This window comes from Fonsecaea monophora (assembly GCF_001642475.1).
Source record: "Fonsecaea monophora strain CBS 269.37 chromosome Unknown Scaff49, whole genome shotgun sequence".
Lineage (NCBI taxonomy): Eukaryota > Fungi > Ascomycota > Eurotiomycetes > Chaetothyriales > Herpotrichiellaceae > Fonsecaea > Fonsecaea monophora.
In genome coordinates this window covers 64,007-83,498 of record NW_019173980.1, presented here as the reverse complement: position 1 = coordinate 83,498, position 19,492 = coordinate 64,007, and the positions used below count along the sequence as shown (strand labels likewise).

Sequence of the window (19,492 nt, the reverse complement as noted above, 5' to 3'; positions counted from 1 at the left end):
AATATCACACCAACCTTGCTGGTTGTGTTAATGCAAAAAAAAACCCCCCAGCCCAGCCTTGCCGTTGCCCCATGCTGTGCCGTGCCGTGACTTTTAGTCAGATATCCATCCTTTCATTATGCCGTATGGAAGAGAACGCCGGCCCAAAATGCTCTTCCACATTTTCAAATGCTCTTATAACATCGAAAGAAGGATGTGTCCGCCAGATTCCATCACGCATTTCAAGACCCCTTTGTTATCGGATATGCCGGAGTATTAGTTAAGGAAACCTTTGCAGACTGCCGAGCCACAGAGACATGGGATGCGGTCGTCGCTGCCGATCTCACGCTCGAATTTATAGTCGTACGTTAGTTCTTCGTCTGTACGCACAATGTCAGCCTTCGCCCCGTCTATGCCACAGACAGTATTTATTTACCTTTCTCAATATCCCTTAGAGCATAAATGACGATCCGTTTGGTGCCGCCAACCCTGATGATCTTGGCAGTACAGTTGGGTGAACAGCTGTGGTTGATAAATCTCGCAATACCACCCTTCTTGGTGGCATCTACGACAGTCCCTTCGTCGATTCGGAAGAGGTAACTGCTGCCAATGCCACTCTCCGTGTACTTGATCTCTCTCAAGTCGGCGATCTCTTGCCGGATCTTCTCGCCCACATACTCGATGATCATCTCGCTCGCCTGTATCCGTTCCAGCGAATACAATCCCCAGTTGTGGATGGCGGATCTGGCAAATTTGACAGGCTTCTTGCGTTTCTGAAGTTGGTTGAACCGCAGGACATCGGCGTCCTCGGCTATGCCCTGTAACATCTCCCGCTGTCTGTCCAAGTCCTTGACAGTGCGTCGATCATCGGCACGCTTGCCGCGAGAAGAAGCTTTGGGCAGTTCCACAACTTGCTTGCCAGTATCCTTCTTAGCCTCGGCCTCTCTCTTCTCCCGGGCCTTCTGCACCTTTATGCGGTGAGGCAGATATTTGGACTTCTCAGACTCGAGGATTCTTCGTACCGGTTCCGTCCTCGCTGAGCCGGATGGGTTGGGTACGTAGTATCCGTCAATCGGTGGCTCCGTCCTAAGGGCACCAGGCTGAGTTCCAGGCTTGAGATTGCGAATGCGCTCTTGTTTCCAGGCCCAAGCCATTGGATCGCCAATGTCCATGGCCTTCTTCAACTTCATGGCGGATGACAAGTATTCAAGATCTTCTTCGTCAAATACACTTGCTTGCCATCCGCGGAGATCAGGAATGATATCGTCGTCGTCATCGACCGTAGGCAAAGGCTCCACGGCTGAAACACCCCATTCCACTTCTGGCCTCCATTCAGCAGCCTCCGCAAGAGCCTCTTCTTCCTCGGCATATTCCAAAACATTATCCACCACCTCAGCTGCTTCGGCCTCTGCTTGCGCTCGTCGGAGCGCTTCTTGCTCTTCCAGTATCTGTTTCTTGGTTTTCTTCTTTGGCTTCGGCTTTTTGACCTTGGCAGCGTCCGAATCGACCTCAGGTGTTGCTTCGATCGGGGTTTCCACTTTGAAATCCTCAGAGCCTTCGCGATCCAACTCATTTTGACCGACGCCAAACAGTTCGTCGTCTGCCTTCTGGCGTTTACGGGCCTCCAGCTCTTTCACCAGCCTCTTCCGTTTCCTCGACGAGGGGGACATTTCATAGATGTTTCTTTCAAGTTTGGCGATGATGAGATCTTCTGCAGTCTGCTTGCTGGCGTCGAACTCATCTTTGACCACGCTATCTCCCATCTCGGATTCTTCACGGGCGTGGAGACGGCGTTTCGCAACCTTGCGCAGAAGCTCGTCGTCGTCGTCGGACATGGAGGTCATACTCATTCGGCTGGGTGGACGGCTCTCTGGATCTTCCGTGTCACGAGTAACCGAAGTTCGTTGTTCGTCGTCGGAATCGTCATCGTCATGAAATTGAGCCAGTTGGTGGAACAATGGTCTGACATTATGTCTCGTTGTCGGGGCCTTCCTCCTCTCGTCGCGGAAACCAACCATACCTCTGTCTGCACCAGGCCTCTTGCCTATCTTCGGCAGAGAGAGAATATTGAGATTCTTACTCCCAAGTGGGCGTCGCCCAGTACCCAGGCGCGAATCTGGGGTTTGGGAACCTTCGTCGGCATAACCCTGCCTCCTGATTCCTTCGGGGTCACTCACGCCTAGAATCCGTCGTCGTTCTGCGTGTCGACTCGGATCAAGATACTCGTAGAGGACAGGAGCAGCGATGCGTGATTTGACATCTTCCAGCAACTTATCCCGAAGCTCCTGTATGACCAACTGTACAACAGCCCTAGACGGATCCAGGTCTCGCGCACGCTGTCTCTTTTCCTCCTCCATGTCGAGATCGTGCTCCTTCCTTAGCCGATAGGCTTGTCTGGAATAAACAAAATCAACCGGTCCTGTTGTCGTAGGTATAGCGTCTACTGCAGTGGCCGCCTTGTGATGTCCGTTGAGATGTAATTCCAGGTTCATCACATACGTAAACAACGGCTGCATATGACAACCGTGAAATACCTTCTTTGCCTCCACCTGCCCATTGCGCGAATGCTCAAATGTGATAAAATAGCCGGTCTCGTCGCAGCGGACTTCTCGCCAATCATACATTCTCAACCTCTTCTTCAGATGCGGGATCGTAGTGCTCATAACTGGTACATAACAGTGCGCAATGAAGATATACGGTCCTTTCAACGTTTCGGCGATCGGCGTGGTCTCAACAAGGGAGGTAGTGGCCGGCACGGGTTTTACTGGTCTCTCGGGCTTCACGGGGAGTCCGAAAGGAGCTTGGAATGTTGACTGCGGTCGTGAGGGCGGTTTTCCTGAAGGTCCCTTTGGAGCCGTTGGCGGCGGCCCGGTGGACTTTGCAAACCCAGGCGACTGCACTGCAGTAGGTGTTGAGGGAGACGGAGAGGGTTGTATGCGGGACTTGTTTGTGAATCCACTCTCTTTCCGATGCAGCGCGATAGCCCTTTCCACCAACTTTTCCGTGACCGACCCATCTCGGTCGATAGCCACCTGTACGGTCTTCAGGCCTATCCTTTGTCCGCGCTTGCCCTCAAGGTATGCTGTTTTGGCGGCGAGGACTGCAGAAATCGGCCCCCCGCCTTGGAAAGAAGCGCAGTCTTGGTAGGCGATGCTGCAGATGCCGAGGAACCGCCCAGTGACCGGGTCAGTCTTGTTGTCCAAGTCTTCGATCTCGCCGAAACTGGAAAACAATGCGCTGATTTGTGATAACGGTGTCATAGGGTCGAAGCCAGTTACGACGACGGTGGTTGGCGGCGGAGGCGCAACCGCAGTCGCAACGTCAGGCACCCATGACTTCAGATTGTAAGGTGCGGGACGAAATTTTGCTTTGCCTTTTCCCACAACGGCTTTTGTGTAGTTAGGAATGGCTAACCGCGGATCGGGAGGTTGGAAGTTATCTTGAGGTTTCGCTCCAAATTCCTCGAACTGCGCTTTCAGCTTGCGTTTATCTTTGGAGCTCAGATTCTTGTCAAGCTCCGGATCGTAGGTGCATTTGGTCCCCTTGACTTCGGCATTAGCATCGCGCGCGCATCTTCGATGGGTCGGCGGCGTGTGGAGGGGTGTCATCGAGCCTTGATGAAGGGTGGACACATTATTGCTGTGGCCTATCATGGGCTGAGAGCCGGAATCAGTAGTCGGACTCATGAGTTTACCATTTGGAGGAGAGTCGGAGTTCGTAAGAGGGGTAAGGGTGGTGAAGTTGACATGGCTTGCGCCAGCCATGGCGACGCTTGCGACAGGAGCACTGAAGACCGATGAAGCGGTACTAGACGAACTGGCTGAGCCGACACCATTGAGAAGGTCGCCTGCGTACTGGTCACCCTCTTCTGGAATCACCGTGACGGCCGCAGTCTTTGCCAAGTTGTCCTGTTTAGCGGGCAGACGCGGGTGAAACGTGGTAGATGATGAGTTCAGCGAGAGTCGAGCAGAATTCTCTTTCGCGTTGGCATCTTCTGCGCGATCGTCAGGACGGCGCAGTCGGGATCGGTCGAGATCAAGCAGCTTGGAAGTTTTCCGTTGCTGCACGCTGGGAGCGGTTGGGAAGAAATCAGCGAACTTGGAGTGAGAGTGAGTGCCCTGTGGGCGCGACATCTCCTTGATTAAAATGCCAGTCGCGCAATCATCTTCACATCCGCCCTCCTCGATTGATGGTGAGGATTATGAGAGTGTTTTCACCATGAAGCGCAGGGATATGTCGGCCGTGATGTGGATTGCAGGTTTTCTACGCGTCAGTGGGCGAGCGGTCGGAAGGGGGCCGGTTTCCCAGAGGGCGCAGTTTGGGATTTTGGGCGTTTGACGTCGGTGTAGCCCCGTAAACACTGTGTAAGGGGAGGGTTGAGGTTGATGCTTGCTTGCTGGCGAACAAGGCGAGAGGTAGAAGTCGTGTACGAGGAGATTTGAGGTTGACTTGGTCTATTGCAGTACCTGCACTTTGAACTTGCAAAGCATCGTCTTTGCTAAGTTTCCTGTTGCCAAAGGAGCCAAGCCGAGAATGGTTAGGAGGCTCAGGGCTCGGCATGCGATCAACCGCGCTCAAGCGAACAGCTGAAAGTCAGGGCGCGGGCGCAGGCACAGGCGCAGGCAAGAGCTGAATATTCTCATCCCCAGCAAACATTCCAACACAGCTAATTCATTTGATGTCAACAACAATGGCTAATTGACTCTAGCTTACATGTCGGTTACACACATGGTTTGCCTGAACAAGTCTTTGATTCTCATCCCGAGCATGCCGCTAGACTTGTGCACGGGCGCTATACACAATCAATCCGAGAAACCCGTTCCAGGATTTCCATCCTCCTTTGCCCTAAAGACTTGTCCTTGCGTTTCGCGTCCATCCGCTGCACTGCCTAAAGAAGTGAGAGGTTTTCTGTTAGGTTGATGAAAGAGCTGGTTCAAAGAGCACAATGTGGCACAATGTTGATATGGGGCTCTTTGTTGCAGTAGGGTCGCGTTGATGGTTCTGATTAGCAGCAACATGAATACTCTCGTCCAGCACGACATAGCATAGCTCCAACGCAAGAGATGCCTAAGAATTGAAAATGATGCCTCACTCACGCTCCGACTGCGAATTGTGATAACTGTAGTTACAGTTCTGGTGCGAACCCACTGGCGTCGGCTACCATTTTCTGCAATAATCTGGATTTCATCGTCGTCTTCGGTGATGCTGTTGCGATGAAAGTCGGATTGTCGTCTGTCGACTGTCGTGGTTGTCATTGTTCTTGTTTCCGTCATTATGCTGCTGGTCTGGAGTTTCTTCGTCTTCGCAGACTCAGAATGTGTGGTTTTTGATTCATGACAGCTGTGGGAGGCCTCCGAAGTCAAGTCGATCACATTTGCTGAGCGCTGATATGCCGTTGGACTCTGTCGAGGTAGACTTGTAGGCGCCGGCTCTGTGTTTGTGGGTTGTTGTCCTCACTCAAAATACGAGGTGGAGTTGGTGTTGGGATCGTCGCATACATCTCAAGCTCCCTAATGAAATCATGCACTTGAGCGGTTTGTTCTTGAGGTTGAACACTCTCAGTGTCGAATCTGGTCTTGTCTTCTCCCTGGGTTGAGGCGCTATCTGATGAGCCTGCCTCAACACCCTCAATAAATCTCTCAAGATCGATTGAATGACGACCCTTTTTATAACCAGGAATCTTAAACGCACGAGCAAGTTTACGTCCCACCACAGCTCTGTACACGGTTGGGATGCCCCTTACACACTGTAATGGTCAGTCTGAAAACAGTAAGTAATGTTGAAAGTGATTCGTACTTTGCCAATCAGTAAGCCAGAGGACTCATCCATAGCTGATTTGGACTGTTCCAGTGCATCGAGGACATGATAGACCCGGAGGGCTTCGTCATAAGACAGTACAGCAATAGCATCACAGGGTACAGAGGCCCAGATGAGGAACTAGAGTGCATTAGTTTGAGTCACCTTGAGATTCAGGATTGGATCACAAACTTCGCCTCTACCTGTATACCCATCTCCCTCGATGAGCGTACGAGACCGATCATCATCAACCTTCGCCAGGTCCGTGAAATTGTATCTTTTTGTAACTTCAGGGACGAGCCAAGGTCCAGCATCTGAACCGTATAGCTTCTTTAACTCTTCTTCGAGTACATTATAGTCCAAAATCGCCAAAGACCGATGTCCTGAAGTATTAGCGAGGTGAAGCTCCAATGCCCGTCTAGGGTTTTCAGTAAGTGACAAGAAGGGCGATGGAAATGCTCTATCTTGGATAAGATGTCGGTAAGCTAGCTTTCCGAATTTGTCGCTACCATATGTTGGAGGTGGCGGTAGAGGTCTTGAAGAGGGCCAGCCTTGAAAGAAGCGAGCATGTAGTCCATGTTCGGTGTCGAAGGCCCGAAACAGAAGTCTTGGTCTTTGTTGGCTCTCCTTTCCCCGATTATCAAACTTCAGTTTTAGGATAGGGTTGATTCGTTTCCGTGCTGAACTAGGGAAATCGTCATCATTCACACGTCGGTCATCTTCTTTTCCGTCTGAGTTGTTCGCAGTGTCCCAGGATCCCCGAGAGCAAGATTCATCGCTTGATGAATCCGTTGATAGCGTGGTTATTGACTCGCTTGTAGACGCGCTTGATTCGGAACGTGATCGAGTGTTCGACTTTGTGGTTATGGTTGACCGTGGAGCTGGATGAAAGGTGTTTCTTCTTTTGCCCCGCGTTGAGGGAGCGCGGTTGGTAACTCGAACTTCAGGTCTCCGATTGACCCGTCTTAGTGGTGCACGTTTGACTCGTTTTGACATGCTCACGGCAGTAATGGACAAGCCTGTGACGAATTCGCGGACGGATATCTTTGGGGGTTCATTGGTCACAATCCGAGCCTAAAAGAAGAAGGAAAGACGTGGGATAAGTACTAGACAGCAAAGATCGAGCCGATAGATATCAGAGAGGGCCGAATACGTAGTAAAGGTAGTGTAAGTTGGAAGTGAAGTAAGACGAACAGAATAACGAGCATGTCGCATTGAAACGAAACGAGGCCTGAAACGGCCGATTCGTGATCTTCTCCCGCCTCACCTTGTGTTTAGAGAGTGTACTGGCGTGTACTCTGCTACATAATGCAGTCTCCTGACATGAGTCGTTAATGAAGTGTTCGTTGGCTTCCTTGAAACTTGCCTTGAGTTAGTGAGGAACATTGACATTTGGGCTTAGCCTCTCAGCCTCGTTGCCAAGACCAACGGCAAGGCTGAGCCTCTGATAACATTGGCACGGAACTTTTCCATTCCCCAACCTCCGCCTCTCTCCTCAATTCAGCCGTAAGGAAGATACATCCAACAACACGCTACGAAAGAGAAGCTTTCGGCCCTCTTCCTATCAACATCTTCTCTGCCTCCAAATGGAAGAAGCCGAGGCTACACAGTTCCTCGAATCCTTGCTTGGAAAGACCTTCAATGTCACTGTTCTTGATGGGCGTCTATTTTCGGGAACATTTCGATGCACCGACAGTGACAGCAACATCATCCTTTCCAATTCATTCGAATACAGAATGCCATCTAGAGCGGCTGAAAAGGCCGCGATTGACAAGCTGAAGACTACGGGACAGCCCAGCAGAGTGGACATGACATCGCGATTCGTGGGCCTCATTGTCATTCCGGGCAAGCAGATTGCAAAGATGGAAGTAGAAGAGAAGAGAGAGTGGCCTGGCAGCCAGTCCTTGTCAATTCGGACGCGACCATGAAGCGGTGGAAGAGTCACGCCAGCCAAGCAAGACTTTGATCAGAGTACCCTGTCCTTGGAGACATGGTGAACCCCTGCGAAAGCTCTACTGGCTGCCTACGAGTATTGGCAAGCTTCTCGAATCGAGCTATTGGGGAATGCTTTGCTGTGTTTCCAGAAATTGGCGACTAGGTACCCTCTACCTGTCGTCAAGGCACAAAATGGGGGAGGCATGTGAAGAAGCCAAGTTACGCTTCGCCCTCTTGTGACGGACCGCAGAACTGACCGCCTCTCCCACAGCACTTCAAGGGAGGGCGGAACAAGGAACTCAATGCACTGGAAGCTGTAATCAAAGCGAATCAACTGCAGAGAACGCATCAGTCTATGGACAAACGGGATCAAACTCTCGTGTTGATCTGCGCCAAGCTGCTCTCGGCATTACCAGCATTGAGCTGACCAGGTGTTGTATACGTATGTAACTTTGTTAGGAGCCCTCGGGCCTGAAGCAACACAGTAATCACTGATATAAAGACCCCAAAATAATAGTACGCAAAGTGACCTCATCTGGGCTCCCCTACGAGCCAAATTGGGGCGTGGTGACTAGGAGTTAGGGGTTTAGGTAGTGATCACTAAGGCTGGTGGGCTTAAAGAGTTCGAATGTTCTGGGCCCCGAAGCCGATATGGCCGAACAGGTGGCCAACCAGAGCAGGCAACTGCCTGGCGCCGCGAAACTAGACCGTGTACGAATGGCCTGCGGTGCCCTGCCTGCACTTTCGGGCCTTCATGTTGCTCCCTCCACGAATTCTAACACCCAATTTATTTATCAACCCTCAGATCGTTGTCCTCAGCTTCCCACCTCCACCATCTCTTAGGCTCTACGATCTACGTGCTACGTGCTTTGATTGTGTTGTCTTCGGTCGTCTCAATCGCCATCTCTTCAGCAGGTCAGTTCCCATCCCAGCCCTTCCGCACGGTGACGCAACGTGTTTCACCATCCACGCCTCATGCGACATTTCCATCCTTACAAAAGAAAACCCTCTTGTTTAGCTTGCTCGACCTCTGACTCGTTGCTGGATGACTTTGCTGACCTGTTACGACCTCTTTCATGCAGGCGAGACCAAGGAAACCCAGTCCACAAAGCACACCTCCATGAACAGTCGCTGTTTGTCACTTATCCCTCTAGTTCCATCGCAGGAAGCCGGCCGACTGAGCGACATCGCGCCCCAGAACTTGAAGGTGGATTTTGTTTGAGCATACTTCCAGTGTGCTCCTTTCACAGTGCCCTTGAGTAAAGTCGCCAAAACGCATTCCTCAAAGCGGCTGCTTATCTCACTCCTCAAACCTCCTTGACCCGCTCGTTTCTCAAACCCCGACCTCTTCTCCCGCGATCAGCCATATCTTTGCCAGGCCGAGAATTCAATGGGCCAACAACAGTCAAAGAGCAGCGATGGAACTAGAACTCCACTGAAGAGCGGCTCGTCCTCTAATCTGCCGGATACATTACAGCAGTATCCCTCCATATCCAAATCCGACACGAGGGAGAGTTCCTCGCGATCCATCCGATCGTCCATTCGAAGCAAAATAAAGAGCTCGGGAGATGACAAGACCAACGACAGCCCCAGGGCGTCGGGCTCCACCCTTGCGGGGTCGGAAGTCCCAAACAACGACAAGGCTGACGCCAGTTCTATTGCCAGTGGCCGTTCGGGCTCTTCTCGAGCCCCGAGAGAGAAGATCACGACAAACCCTCTGGTAGAGTCTCCTACGTCGCCCAACGACGACGATGATGCTCCATCACCAGGTGCCAACACTCCTGCAAGACCACCGTCACCAACCCAGTCCAAGTCTGTAGGCAAAGGTCACAAATCGGTGGATCGTGCTCAGAGGACCGGAGAGGTAGGCGCAGTCTCTGAGGAAGCTCCTCATCAGGCTCATGTCCACTCATCTACGCAAAAGGCGGGGGATTCGATCTTGGTCAAGCGGGAGAACCAGATCAACCCGCGAGCCCCAGAGACCAAGGCCTCACTGCGGGCCAAGCTGGCAGAGTTGCCAGGTGCTTCTCCAGGAGGTGGTATGGGCATGAGCGAAGTGAATGACATGGATTTGGACGACATGATCTCTCGTCTCCTGGACGCTGGTTACACCACCAAGGTAACGAAAGCTGTCTGCCTTAAGAACGCCGAGATTACGGCAATCTGCACCGCCGTACGGGAGGTGCTCCTCTCTCAGCCAGCACTGCTGGAGCTCACGGCACCGGTCAAAATTGTGGGGGATATTCACGGCCAGTACAATGACCTGATCCGACTTTTCGAAATGTGCGGATTCCCCCCAAACGCAAACTATCTTTTCCTGGGCGACTATGTCGACCGGGGAAAACAGTCTCTTGAGACAATTCTACTCTTGTTTTGCTACAAGTTGAAATATCCAGAGAACTTTTTCATCCTTCGAGGTAACCACGAGTGTGCTAACGTCACTCGAGTTTATGGTTTTTACGACGAATGCAAACGAAGGTGCAACATCAAGATCTGGAAAACATTCATTGACACCTTCAACTGTCTGCCCATTGCTGCGATTGTGGCCGACAAGATCTTCTGTGTCCATGGCGGCCTGTCCCCGTCTCTGTCTCATATGGATGATATCCGGCAGATTGCACGACCGACAGACGTTCCTGATTATGGGCTGCTGAATGATCTGTTGTGGAGTGACCCTGCGGACATGGATCAGGATTGGGAGTCAAACGAACGGGGCGTCAGTTATTGCTTTGGCAAAAAGGTCATCGTCGACTTCCTGGCACGCCACGACTTCGACCTGGTCTGCCGAGCTCACATGGTTGTCGAGGATGGTTATGAATTTTTCAATGACCGCTTGCTCGTCACAGTCTTCTCTGCGCCGAATGTAAGTGCAGCGTTCCTATGCAGAAACTATCGCTAACTCTTTCCCAGTACTGCGGTGAGTTCGACAACTGGGGTGCTGTGATGTCGGTGTCCAGCAATTTGCTTTGCAGCTTCGAATTGCTGAAGCCGCTGGATTCGAGTGCGCTTAAGAGTCATATCAAGAAGGGCAGAAATGCCCGCCAGAATATGCTCAACAGTCCGGTGCGTGTTTCCGGCTTTTATTCACCTCTGATAGCGGAAGCTAATAACTGTTTCAGCCAGCACAAGTGTCGGCTCAGAGTTTTTAAGGGATCACGATATCGAAATAAAGAAAACATCTTCAGTCATTCCTGCGTTTCTCATGACCTGTATTTCCGGCAACGTCGGTCTTGTCACTCGTTCTTGTACAGACAGTGGGCAATGTACCAAGTCTATGACCCGGATCTTGGTTGGCCGCAAGGTCTGGGATGCCTTGCCGTCATGGCCTCGTGCCGTCTCGACTGATTCTAGTTCAATCGGCGTCGGTTGGCGCAACAGGGTTATTCCAACACAAAGAGACACAGGCAGCTTCAGGAAGCTACGTCTTCGGAAAAGCGCATCGGTTTTCGTACAAACAATTTGGAATTCGGTCGATATCAGTCGAGTCGAAGGAAAGGAGCAGAGATTTGGTGGTCTTGCTGGGAATGTACTACTGCAATCCGGAGGGCATGGCCCCCGAGAAGGTCAGGCAGCTGGTATTTGGAGCTCTAGGAGCAAAGAAGTCTATGTCGAGTGATGACCTAATGCTATTGGGGGGATGCAATAGAATTTCACCAATCCCACCAGAATTGAAATGTTTGGCCCCAGGGTTGAATGAGTGACTGGCCAGGTTGATGTGGTCAGACGCGCCAGGCATCCAGACGTGGGTGACGAGGGAGACACGGGCGCGTCAAACTTTCAAGGTCCAGGATTTTTTTCGTGTGGGAGGGAGTAGGCCGCAGCAAGATAACAAGAGGTAGCTGAATGCGAGCCTATAGCAGCTGTGAAGCAACAATTCGAGGTACACGTAGTGTTGGAAGATCAGGGCTGGACCTCTTCTCCACCTTTGAAGCCGCCCAATTCCAATCTGGCTGCGGAGCACATTGGCAACCCTCCACGACGAGGCATGCGGCCCATCTCTTTGTCTCTCGACTAGTAGTAGTAGTTGAACTGCGCCCGTTGCTACTCAGACGACCAATAGCCCTTGTTTCAACCTCTATCCCGATACTCACAGAGTGAGAAAAGTATTCTCTCGTCCACTTCATTACACGATTTGACTCAGCAAGCACTCTCTGCTGGGATCCGGTTGTTGATCTCCGCCTCAAAGAACGCAAACGAAAGCTCCTCTGCCGCCTGCCGTTTACCCACCGCATCTTACCTGTACACGAGCGCCAACAAGGACCGGCTACATATTCCACGGCTCAGTCCACCACAACTTCAACCTGCCATTTTGAACTTCCGTCAAGTGGCCTTCGAGGCCGCTCTCCAATGCCGTCATGAAAGCCGGACCGCTTCTCATTCAGTGGCACCATGAGAGCCAGCCGATCTATTCGGTCCATTTCGATCCTCATGGTAAAGGGAGGCTAGCTACGGCTGGAAAGTGAGTTCTCCCGTTACGACGTATCCTACAGTTTTGCTGACTAGAATAGTGATAACAATGTCCGGGTACAAAATCCTCTCTCTTCGCTCCTCTCTTCGGTAAAATCTGCTGATACGGAAGAAAATAGTTATGGAGCATTGAAGCTCAAGGCGAGGAGAGAAAAGTAACATACCTATCAACTCTCACCAGGCACACTCAACCCGTCAATGTCGTCCGGTTCTGTCCCAAGGGTATGTACTCTGATACTGGCTTGAACGCTGTTTGCTGACGGAAGGCAGGTGAAATGCTGGCTTCAGCCGGCGATGACGGCAACGTCCTTCTTTGGGTGCCCTCCGAATCTTCCATGGCCACCTTGACCGATGAACATGCCGATGACAAGGAAACATGGAGGATCAAACACATGTGCAGGACTTCCACCGGAGCGGAAATTTATGATCTGGCATGGTCGCCAGACGGCCAATATTTCATTACCGGTGGGGTCGACAACACGGCGAGGATTTTCAATGCGCATACCGGTATGTGTGGAAGTTGATGTCTCTCACAGCATGACGCTACTGACTTTGCCCAAGGAACCATGATCCGCCAAATCGCAGAACACAGTCATTTCGTGCAAGGCGTGGCTTGGGATCCCCTCAACGAGTTCGTTGCGACTCAATCATCAGACCGATCGGTCCACATCTATGCTCTCAAGCTCAAAGATGGCACGCCAACACTGTCCACCCACGGCAAGTTCAACAAGATGGATCTCCCCGGTCGACGGATATCGTCCAACAGCCCGGCACCAGCAGAGTTGACGCACCGTGCCTCGAACTCCAGTGCCAACAACCTTGCCATTGCGTCTCCCGCGCCCTCCAACCCTGGAACGCCTCTGACAACTCCTCTACCTATGGATCCTCCTCTCCTAACATCAAGCCGGCGGTCATCTTTCGGCTCGTCGCCTTCGTTCCGGCGATCTGCTTCACCGGCACCTTCGCTACCGCTCCCAGCCGTTAGACCAGAGATTTCGTCTCCGAGTCTCAGTGCAGCCATGGGTCTAGCAGTAAAGAACACGAATATCTACCACAACGAAACCATGACCTCTTTCTTCCGTCGTCTTACGTTCTCACCAGACGGCAGCCTCTTGTTTACACCTGCTGGACACTATAAGACCAGCTTTCCAATGGCGTCTGATCCAATGAAGACCACGGATGATGTGACAAATACCGTCTACATCTATACAAGAGCTGGCTTCAACAAGCCTCCAGTAGCCCACCTTCCTGGGCACAAGAAGCCGTCCGTGGCGGTCAAATGCTCTCCTATCCTGTATACCTTGCGCTCCACCCCGAAACCCACAAATCACATCACAATCGATACCTCGTCGGCGAGCGAAGAGATACCTCTCCTGCCAGATCCTATAGTTCCGCAGAGCTCATCAACGATCATGGAGCCTCCACCTTTGTCGGCTTCTACTCCTGGTCCTGATTCGATGTCTGCCCCTTCACCGAAACCATCGATCGATGGTGAGCCTGCCAGCCCTGCACCCACTCCGGCCTTCTCCCTGCCGTATCGAATGATCTACGCCGTGGCAACGCAAGATGCAGTGTTTGTTTACGACACGCAGCAAACCACCCCTATCTGTGTCGTGAGCAATCTTCACTACGCCACTTTCTCAGATTTGACCTGGTACGTCTTGAAATGCTCTCGAGGCAAGAATATTACTGACAAGGTGACGCAGGTCAAATGACGGTCTTACACTACTGATGTCCTCTACGGATGGCTTTTGCTCTACTTTGGCGTTCGCACCGGGTGAATTGGGCCAGGTCTACACCGGGCCCCATCCAACATATAGCCATCCGGTTGTTACAACCTCGATACCTTTACCAACATCTTCTTCAAATTCAACACCTGTTCCAACACCTACCGCTGCAGCTTCACCTTCGCTGACAAAAGCATCTCCTGTTCCTGTACCACCATCACATCCTTCACCAGCCCCATTTGTACTCCGTCCTGGAAGTCCGACGAGATCCAATTCGCAGTCATCAATAGCTACAATGACGTCGGTCCAAACTTCGGGTCTCCCAAATAATGCCACCCCTACCTTGGGACATGTGCCCCTGGTGACCGCCTCCAATTCCGGTCCTCCGATAGCTATTCCACCGATGACAACGCCGCCTCAGACTCCTGCAAGTGTTCATGGTGGTCAACATTCTGCAACAAGCTCTATTAGTGGTTCTGTTTTGGGCAAGAGGGACGGCGCAACAAGCGAAAGCGAAAAGGAGGAAACCAAGTCGAAGAGGAGAAGGATTGCTCCCACTCTTGTTGGTCCGTCAGGCTCGACTGAGAATGCCAAGGAAGAAGGCAACTAAGTCGCCTTGTCTCGATTACTCTATTTTCTTTTGTGTTGGGGATTTTACATGATCATTATTCCATGGGGCTGATTGTGATGCCCCTTTATGGTCTAGCACGGCGTCAAGTACATGCCGCTGGGAGGCGCCCCTTTCGTTGCAAAGGGTGGGAATTCGGTAGAATGGGCCTTGACGGGCGGCAGAATTTAGTACAACATGATTGTGATCAAGGAGTCACTACACAATCCTCTCATTATCAGGGCTATCTTGTAATCCAGTGCTAGTTCATTTTGCCTTGACCTGTAGAACTCGGTGAGGGGCTGGGCATGTGAGTTCGCGTCATTAGCGCGTGACTCAGGCACCGCACCGCAGAATACATCATCGTTTTTCAGCAGCATTTCCCGCTTTCCATCATATGTGCTGCCGCGACGCTGCAGCAATGGTGGCAATAGAGTCCTTCTCCAGACTCCGGACGGCAGAGCGTCAAGAGCGGCGTCGCAGGCGCACGGTTTTATCACCCTTTCCTCATTGACCTCGACCGTTAAATCATGGGTGTTACTGGGCTGTGGACCGTGGTTGCCCCCAGCGCCCGTCCAACCCAACTCGCCTCGCTGAATCGCAAACGCCTGGCCGTCGATGCCTCCATCTGGATCTACCAATTCCTCAAAGCGGTGCGGGACAAAGAGGGCAATGCCCTACGCAACAGCCACGTCGTCGGCTTCTTCCGCCGCATATGCAAACTGCTCTACTTTGGCATCAAGCCCGTGTTTGTGTTCGATGGCGGGGCACCGGTCCTGAAGCGAGAGACCATCCGGAAGAGAAAGAGAAGACGGGAGGGTAGACGAGAGGATGCGGCGAGGACGGCGGGAAAGTTGCTCGCCGTGCAGGTTGCTCGGGCGGCCGAGGAAGAAGAAAAGAGGCGGAGAGCGGACAGAGAGAAAACACCCGAAGAGGAGTTACCGGCGGACCAAGACTTAGTGTACGTTGAAGAGCTGGGCATGACGAAGCAAGAACGCTCGGCTGGTCGAGGCGAAAAATTCAGGAAGAAAGACCAGTACCATTTGCCCGACTTGGATGTGAGCCTTGAAGAGATGGGTGCGCCGAACGACCCACGGATCATGTCTCAGGCCGAGTTGGAAGAGTACGCGCGACAATTTCATTCGGGCGAGGATATCAACCTCTACGACTTCAGTAAGATTGATTTTGAGAGCCCTTTCTTCCTCTCCCTCCCAGCAGGAGACAGGTACAACATCCTAAATGCCGCGAGGTTGAGATCGAGGCTGAGGATGGGCTACTCCAAAGAGCAGCTCGACGGCATGTTTCCCGACCGCATGGCTTTCTCGAAGTTTCAGATCGAGAGAGTCAAGGAGAGAAACGAGTTGACGCAACGGCTCATGCACTTGAACGGTATGGTGGAAGGAGACTTTCTGAGAGAGGGCGGTGGCAGGATTGCTGGTGAGAAGGGGAAAGAATATATTCTGGTGAAGAATGAAGGGGTGGAGGGCGGATGGGCGCTGGGCGTAGTGTCGAACAGACAGGGTACCGAAAAGGAGAATGCAATCGATCTGGAAGACGAGGGAAAGTCTGAAGTCGCTTTCTCTGCAGACTCAGATCAGGATGAGTTCGAAGATGTCGCGATTGAAGGCCTGAACCGGCTCCCAAAGACATGGGCTCGGAAGAGGAAAGCTGGCGTTGATTATGACATGTCGTATGAGGAGGTGGCAGAAGAGATCGCGAGAAAGAGGAAAGCAGTATATGAAGCAAGGAAGGCCGCTTCAAGCGCTACCCAAGCTGCTCCGAAGACTACACGGCCTTCCCATCCTGCCGTTCGGGACATCCCCATGGAAACGGCCGAGGAGTCGTTATTTGTCCCAGAGGACAAAACAGGGCCCGAGGACGAGGACGATATGTTTGAGGATGTTTTGCCCCTATATCCTGAGCCGGAGGAGCATGACGAGGATCTACAACGCGCCATAGCCATGTCCTTGGAGGAGCCAACTGATGACGACCGAGGAGGCGGAGGATGGATGGCTGAAGGAGCACCAGAAGTACCCGCCGAGGAGTCTGCAGAGGAGGATGGATTCGACCTACAAGCTGCCCTTGCAGAGTCAAGGCGAACTAAGCTCAAGCCCAAAACGAGTGTCAGAGACCGGAGTCCGACGTCGTCAAAGATCACGAGCACTGCCGCGCCAAAATTTGATGGCCCGTTGCCCTTCGAGTCTCTCAACCTCGGACAATCACTGCTGGGGAAGAAGAAATCCAAGAAAATCGAGGAAGATCTATCAGGTGGATTCGATCGAGATCTCGGAGAAGATGCATTTCGTAAGGAGAGGCCTGCTCAGCCATTGCCGGAATGGTTCAATGCCACTCCAAACATCAAGGATATGAAATCGAAGACTGCAGCTACAGAAGATTCATATGATGTGCACAGAGAGGAAAATGCGGATCTATGGGACACCATACGACGCCACGACACCAGTGAAGTGATAGACCTAGAGGCTGAAGATGACAAAGGCAGAAGTCAACAGCCAATTGATCTTGAAGAGGAAACGGTTCAGGAGGAAGCTCCACTGTTGACCCAGCCATCTGAGGAACCTGTCGACGAGCTTGTCCCTCCCAGCGAACCTGAAATTGCTATGATTCAAGAGGTTGAAGATCTCGAAAGACGGAAAAGAGACGAAGAGCGCGAGAAGCGATACGAGCTTGGACGACAAATTGCAGCCGAAAACCAACCCGAGGAAGAGCCACCACCGACGATGGGCGAGATCGCTGAAGAGATACAAGCATCACCGCCTCAACCGTCTGCTGTTCCTCAGTATTTGCCTGAGCCGGCTGGTACTGAACATGTCGCGGCCAATGAAAGTGATTTTGAGGAAGTCGAATGGAGTGAGTCGGACAATGAGCAGCCTGTACAACCAGCGAGTCCAGGATCGCTCGGTACTGTCGAAGAGGAGCCTTCCCCGCGCCAACACGACACCGCAACTGCTGCCCAAGATGAAGACGAAGGTGAGGAATTTGAGGATGTCGAAATGGAGCCTGCAGTTGCATCAAATCGAGGGCAAATGTCGACAAATGATTTCCCAGTGCGGCTTTCAGGACTGAGCGAACAACCCGTTGCAGAACCGGGCATCACGGAAATTCCAGACGTGGCGCAAATCGAAGAAGAAGAATTCGATTATCTCTCTGCCTCGGAGGAAGAGTTGATGCGCCAACTGGCCGAAGAGGCTGAAGAACACACCCGGTTCACATCCGCCCTCAATCATTCCAAAGGACCCTCGACCGAACAAGCCATGCGCGATTTCGATGCCGAACTCAAAGCCTTGCGGTCCCAACAGAAACGCGACCGTCGAGATGCCGACGAAGTCACGCAGACTATGATCCAAGAATGTCAAGCACTGCTGAGATTGTTTGGCCTGCCGTACATCACCGCCCCAATGGAGGCTGAAGCGCAGTGTGCCGAACTTGTCCGCTTGGGCCTGGTGGATGGAATTGTCACAGACGACTCAGATATCTTTCTCTTTGGAGGAACCAGGATATACAAGAACATGTTCAACGCGGCGAAATACGTCGAGTGCTATCTCTCCTCAGATCTTGAAAAGGAATTCTTGCTGGACAGACGGAGATTGATCAGGTTCGCGCATCTATTGGGCAGTGATTACACCGAGGGAGTCCCTGGAGTTGGACCTGTGACTGCGCTAGAGATTCTCACCGATTTCGAGAATCTAGAAGAATTCAAGGCGTGGTGTGAGAAGATCCAACTTGGCAGACCCCAGGATCTGGAAAACCAACTCACTACCCCTTTTCGACGGAAATTCCGCAAGACGGTACAGAAACGTCTGTTTCTGCCAACGGGATTCCCCGACTTAAGGGTGGATGACGCATACCTCAATCCGGAGGTCGACTCAAACCCGGAACCATTTCAATGGGGAGTGCCGGATTTGGACAAATTACGAAGCTTCCTGATGGCGACGATCGGGTGGTCGCAGGAGAGGACCGATGAGGTTCTAGTCCCGGTCATTCGGGATATGAATCGGCGAGAAGTGGAGGGCACGCAGAGCAACATCACCCGATTTTTCTCGGGAACGGTTGGTGTCGGCGGACGGGGCATCAATGGAAACCCAGGAACACATGGCAAGGCACTTGCTGTCGGTGGCGAGGGTGTTGGGCAGGCTCGAGCGCAAGCGGAAGCGATGGCGCCCAGAAATCGTACGGGCAAGGAATCCGGCCGGATGAGAAATGCGTATAAAAGGCTCAGGGGAGAGGCAGAGAAACGGCGGAAACGACGGGCTGACGAAGGGGATGAGGACGAAGAACCGAGCGAAAATGAGGATGAGATTGAGGTTCTTGACGGACTCGGCGAGATCCAAGGTATCGAGGAAGTCGAACACCAGCCTAGCACGAACGACAATACTGCTGACTCCTCGCCCAACCTGGTTATGGGTGGAGATATCGACGATGACGGAGAGTTTGCGGGTGATGAAGCCTCGACGAAGCGCCCTGCGGCCTCGAAGTCGAGATCCAAATCAAAGACCAAGGGAACATCACAAGATGTCACAAGGCCACGATCAAAGGCGAGTAAGAAGGGCTCGAGGAAGAGAGTAGGGGAAGATGGGGAATAAGGAGCTTTTATATGCCCGCTTGCGTCCTGCATCCGCCTCATTTGAGCTGAACACATACATCCATCCATCTCGTGTCTGTCGATGGGTGCGTAGAAGGATAATTGGCTTTGCACAGTATGTTTTACGCGATCCACGATCTAGATGAAAATATGAATGAAACATTCCGAACGCTGAGGAGCGTCCCAGAATGAGAACGAGCTACAAGGTTTTAAAATTCTTCTTCCTGTTGAATACTCGTCAAGGTCATTTCTCATCACTGCGTGTGTAAGTGTAACCTCCAGTCGAGTGCGACGATGTCTTGTATGTACTTGTATGCCTCTCCATCAGGTTCGTAAAATCCACTCGCACCGGGCCCTTTCCTAGCTAGCCCGATGAGGTAG

At 52.1% G+C, this 19,492-nt stretch overlaps 6 protein-coding genes across 6 annotated transcripts; 4 read left to right on the top strand and 2 right to left on the bottom strand.

The window, feature by feature from the left end:
* Window positions 1-255: 255 nt before the first annotated feature.
* On the bottom strand, window positions 256-4,112 carry AYO21_06823 (hypothetical protein; the record flags this gene model as incomplete). Its single annotated transcript, XM_022656782.1, has 2 exons — window positions 256-359; window positions 416-4,112. The coding sequence occupies 2 exons, from the start codon at window positions 4,110-4,112 to the stop codon at window positions 256-258; spliced, it is 3,801 nt and encodes a 1,266-aa protein (XP_022510897.1).
* Window positions 4,113-5,310: 1,198 nt separating this feature from the next.
* On the bottom strand, window positions 5,311-6,771 carry AYO21_06822 (hypothetical protein; the record flags this gene model as incomplete). Its single annotated transcript, XM_022656781.1, has 4 exons — window positions 5,311-5,410; window positions 5,478-5,725; window positions 5,776-5,916; window positions 5,968-6,771. The coding sequence occupies 4 exons, from the start codon at window positions 6,769-6,771 to the stop codon at window positions 5,311-5,313; spliced, it is 1,293 nt and encodes a 430-aa protein (XP_022510896.1).
* A 590-nt stretch (window positions 6,772-7,361) lies between these two features.
* Window positions 7,362-7,703, top strand: AYO21_06821 (hypothetical protein; the record flags this gene model as incomplete). Its single annotated transcript, XM_022656780.1, has 1 exon — window positions 7,362-7,703. One exon carries the CDS (start codon window positions 7,362-7,364, stop codon window positions 7,701-7,703), a length of 342 nt encoding a protein of 113 aa, XP_022510895.1.
* A 1,397-nt stretch (window positions 7,704-9,100) lies between these two features.
* Window positions 9,101-10,859, top strand: AYO21_06820 (hypothetical protein; the record flags this gene model as incomplete). Its single annotated transcript, XM_022656779.1, has 3 exons — window positions 9,101-10,573; window positions 10,621-10,773; window positions 10,830-10,859. The coding sequence occupies 3 exons, from the start codon at window positions 9,101-9,103 to the stop codon at window positions 10,857-10,859; spliced, it is 1,656 nt and encodes a 551-aa protein (XP_022510894.1).
* A 1,206-nt stretch (window positions 10,860-12,065) lies between these two features.
* On the top strand, window positions 12,066-14,514 carry AYO21_06819 (hypothetical protein; the record flags this gene model as incomplete). Its single annotated transcript, XM_022656778.1, has 5 exons — window positions 12,066-12,169; window positions 12,359-12,399; window positions 12,448-12,684; window positions 12,739-13,831; window positions 13,884-14,514. 5 exons carry the CDS (start codon window positions 12,066-12,068, stop codon window positions 14,512-14,514), a joined length of 2,106 nt encoding a protein of 701 aa, XP_022510893.1.
* A 527-nt stretch (window positions 14,515-15,041) lies between these two features.
* Window positions 15,042-19,112, top strand: AYO21_06818 (hypothetical protein; the record flags this gene model as incomplete). Its single annotated transcript, XM_022656777.1, has 1 exon — window positions 15,042-19,112. The coding sequence occupies one exon, from the start codon at window positions 15,042-15,044 to the stop codon at window positions 19,110-19,112; it is 4,071 nt and encodes a 1,356-aa protein (XP_022510892.1).
* Between the last annotated feature and the right edge of the window lie 380 nt (window positions 19,113-19,492).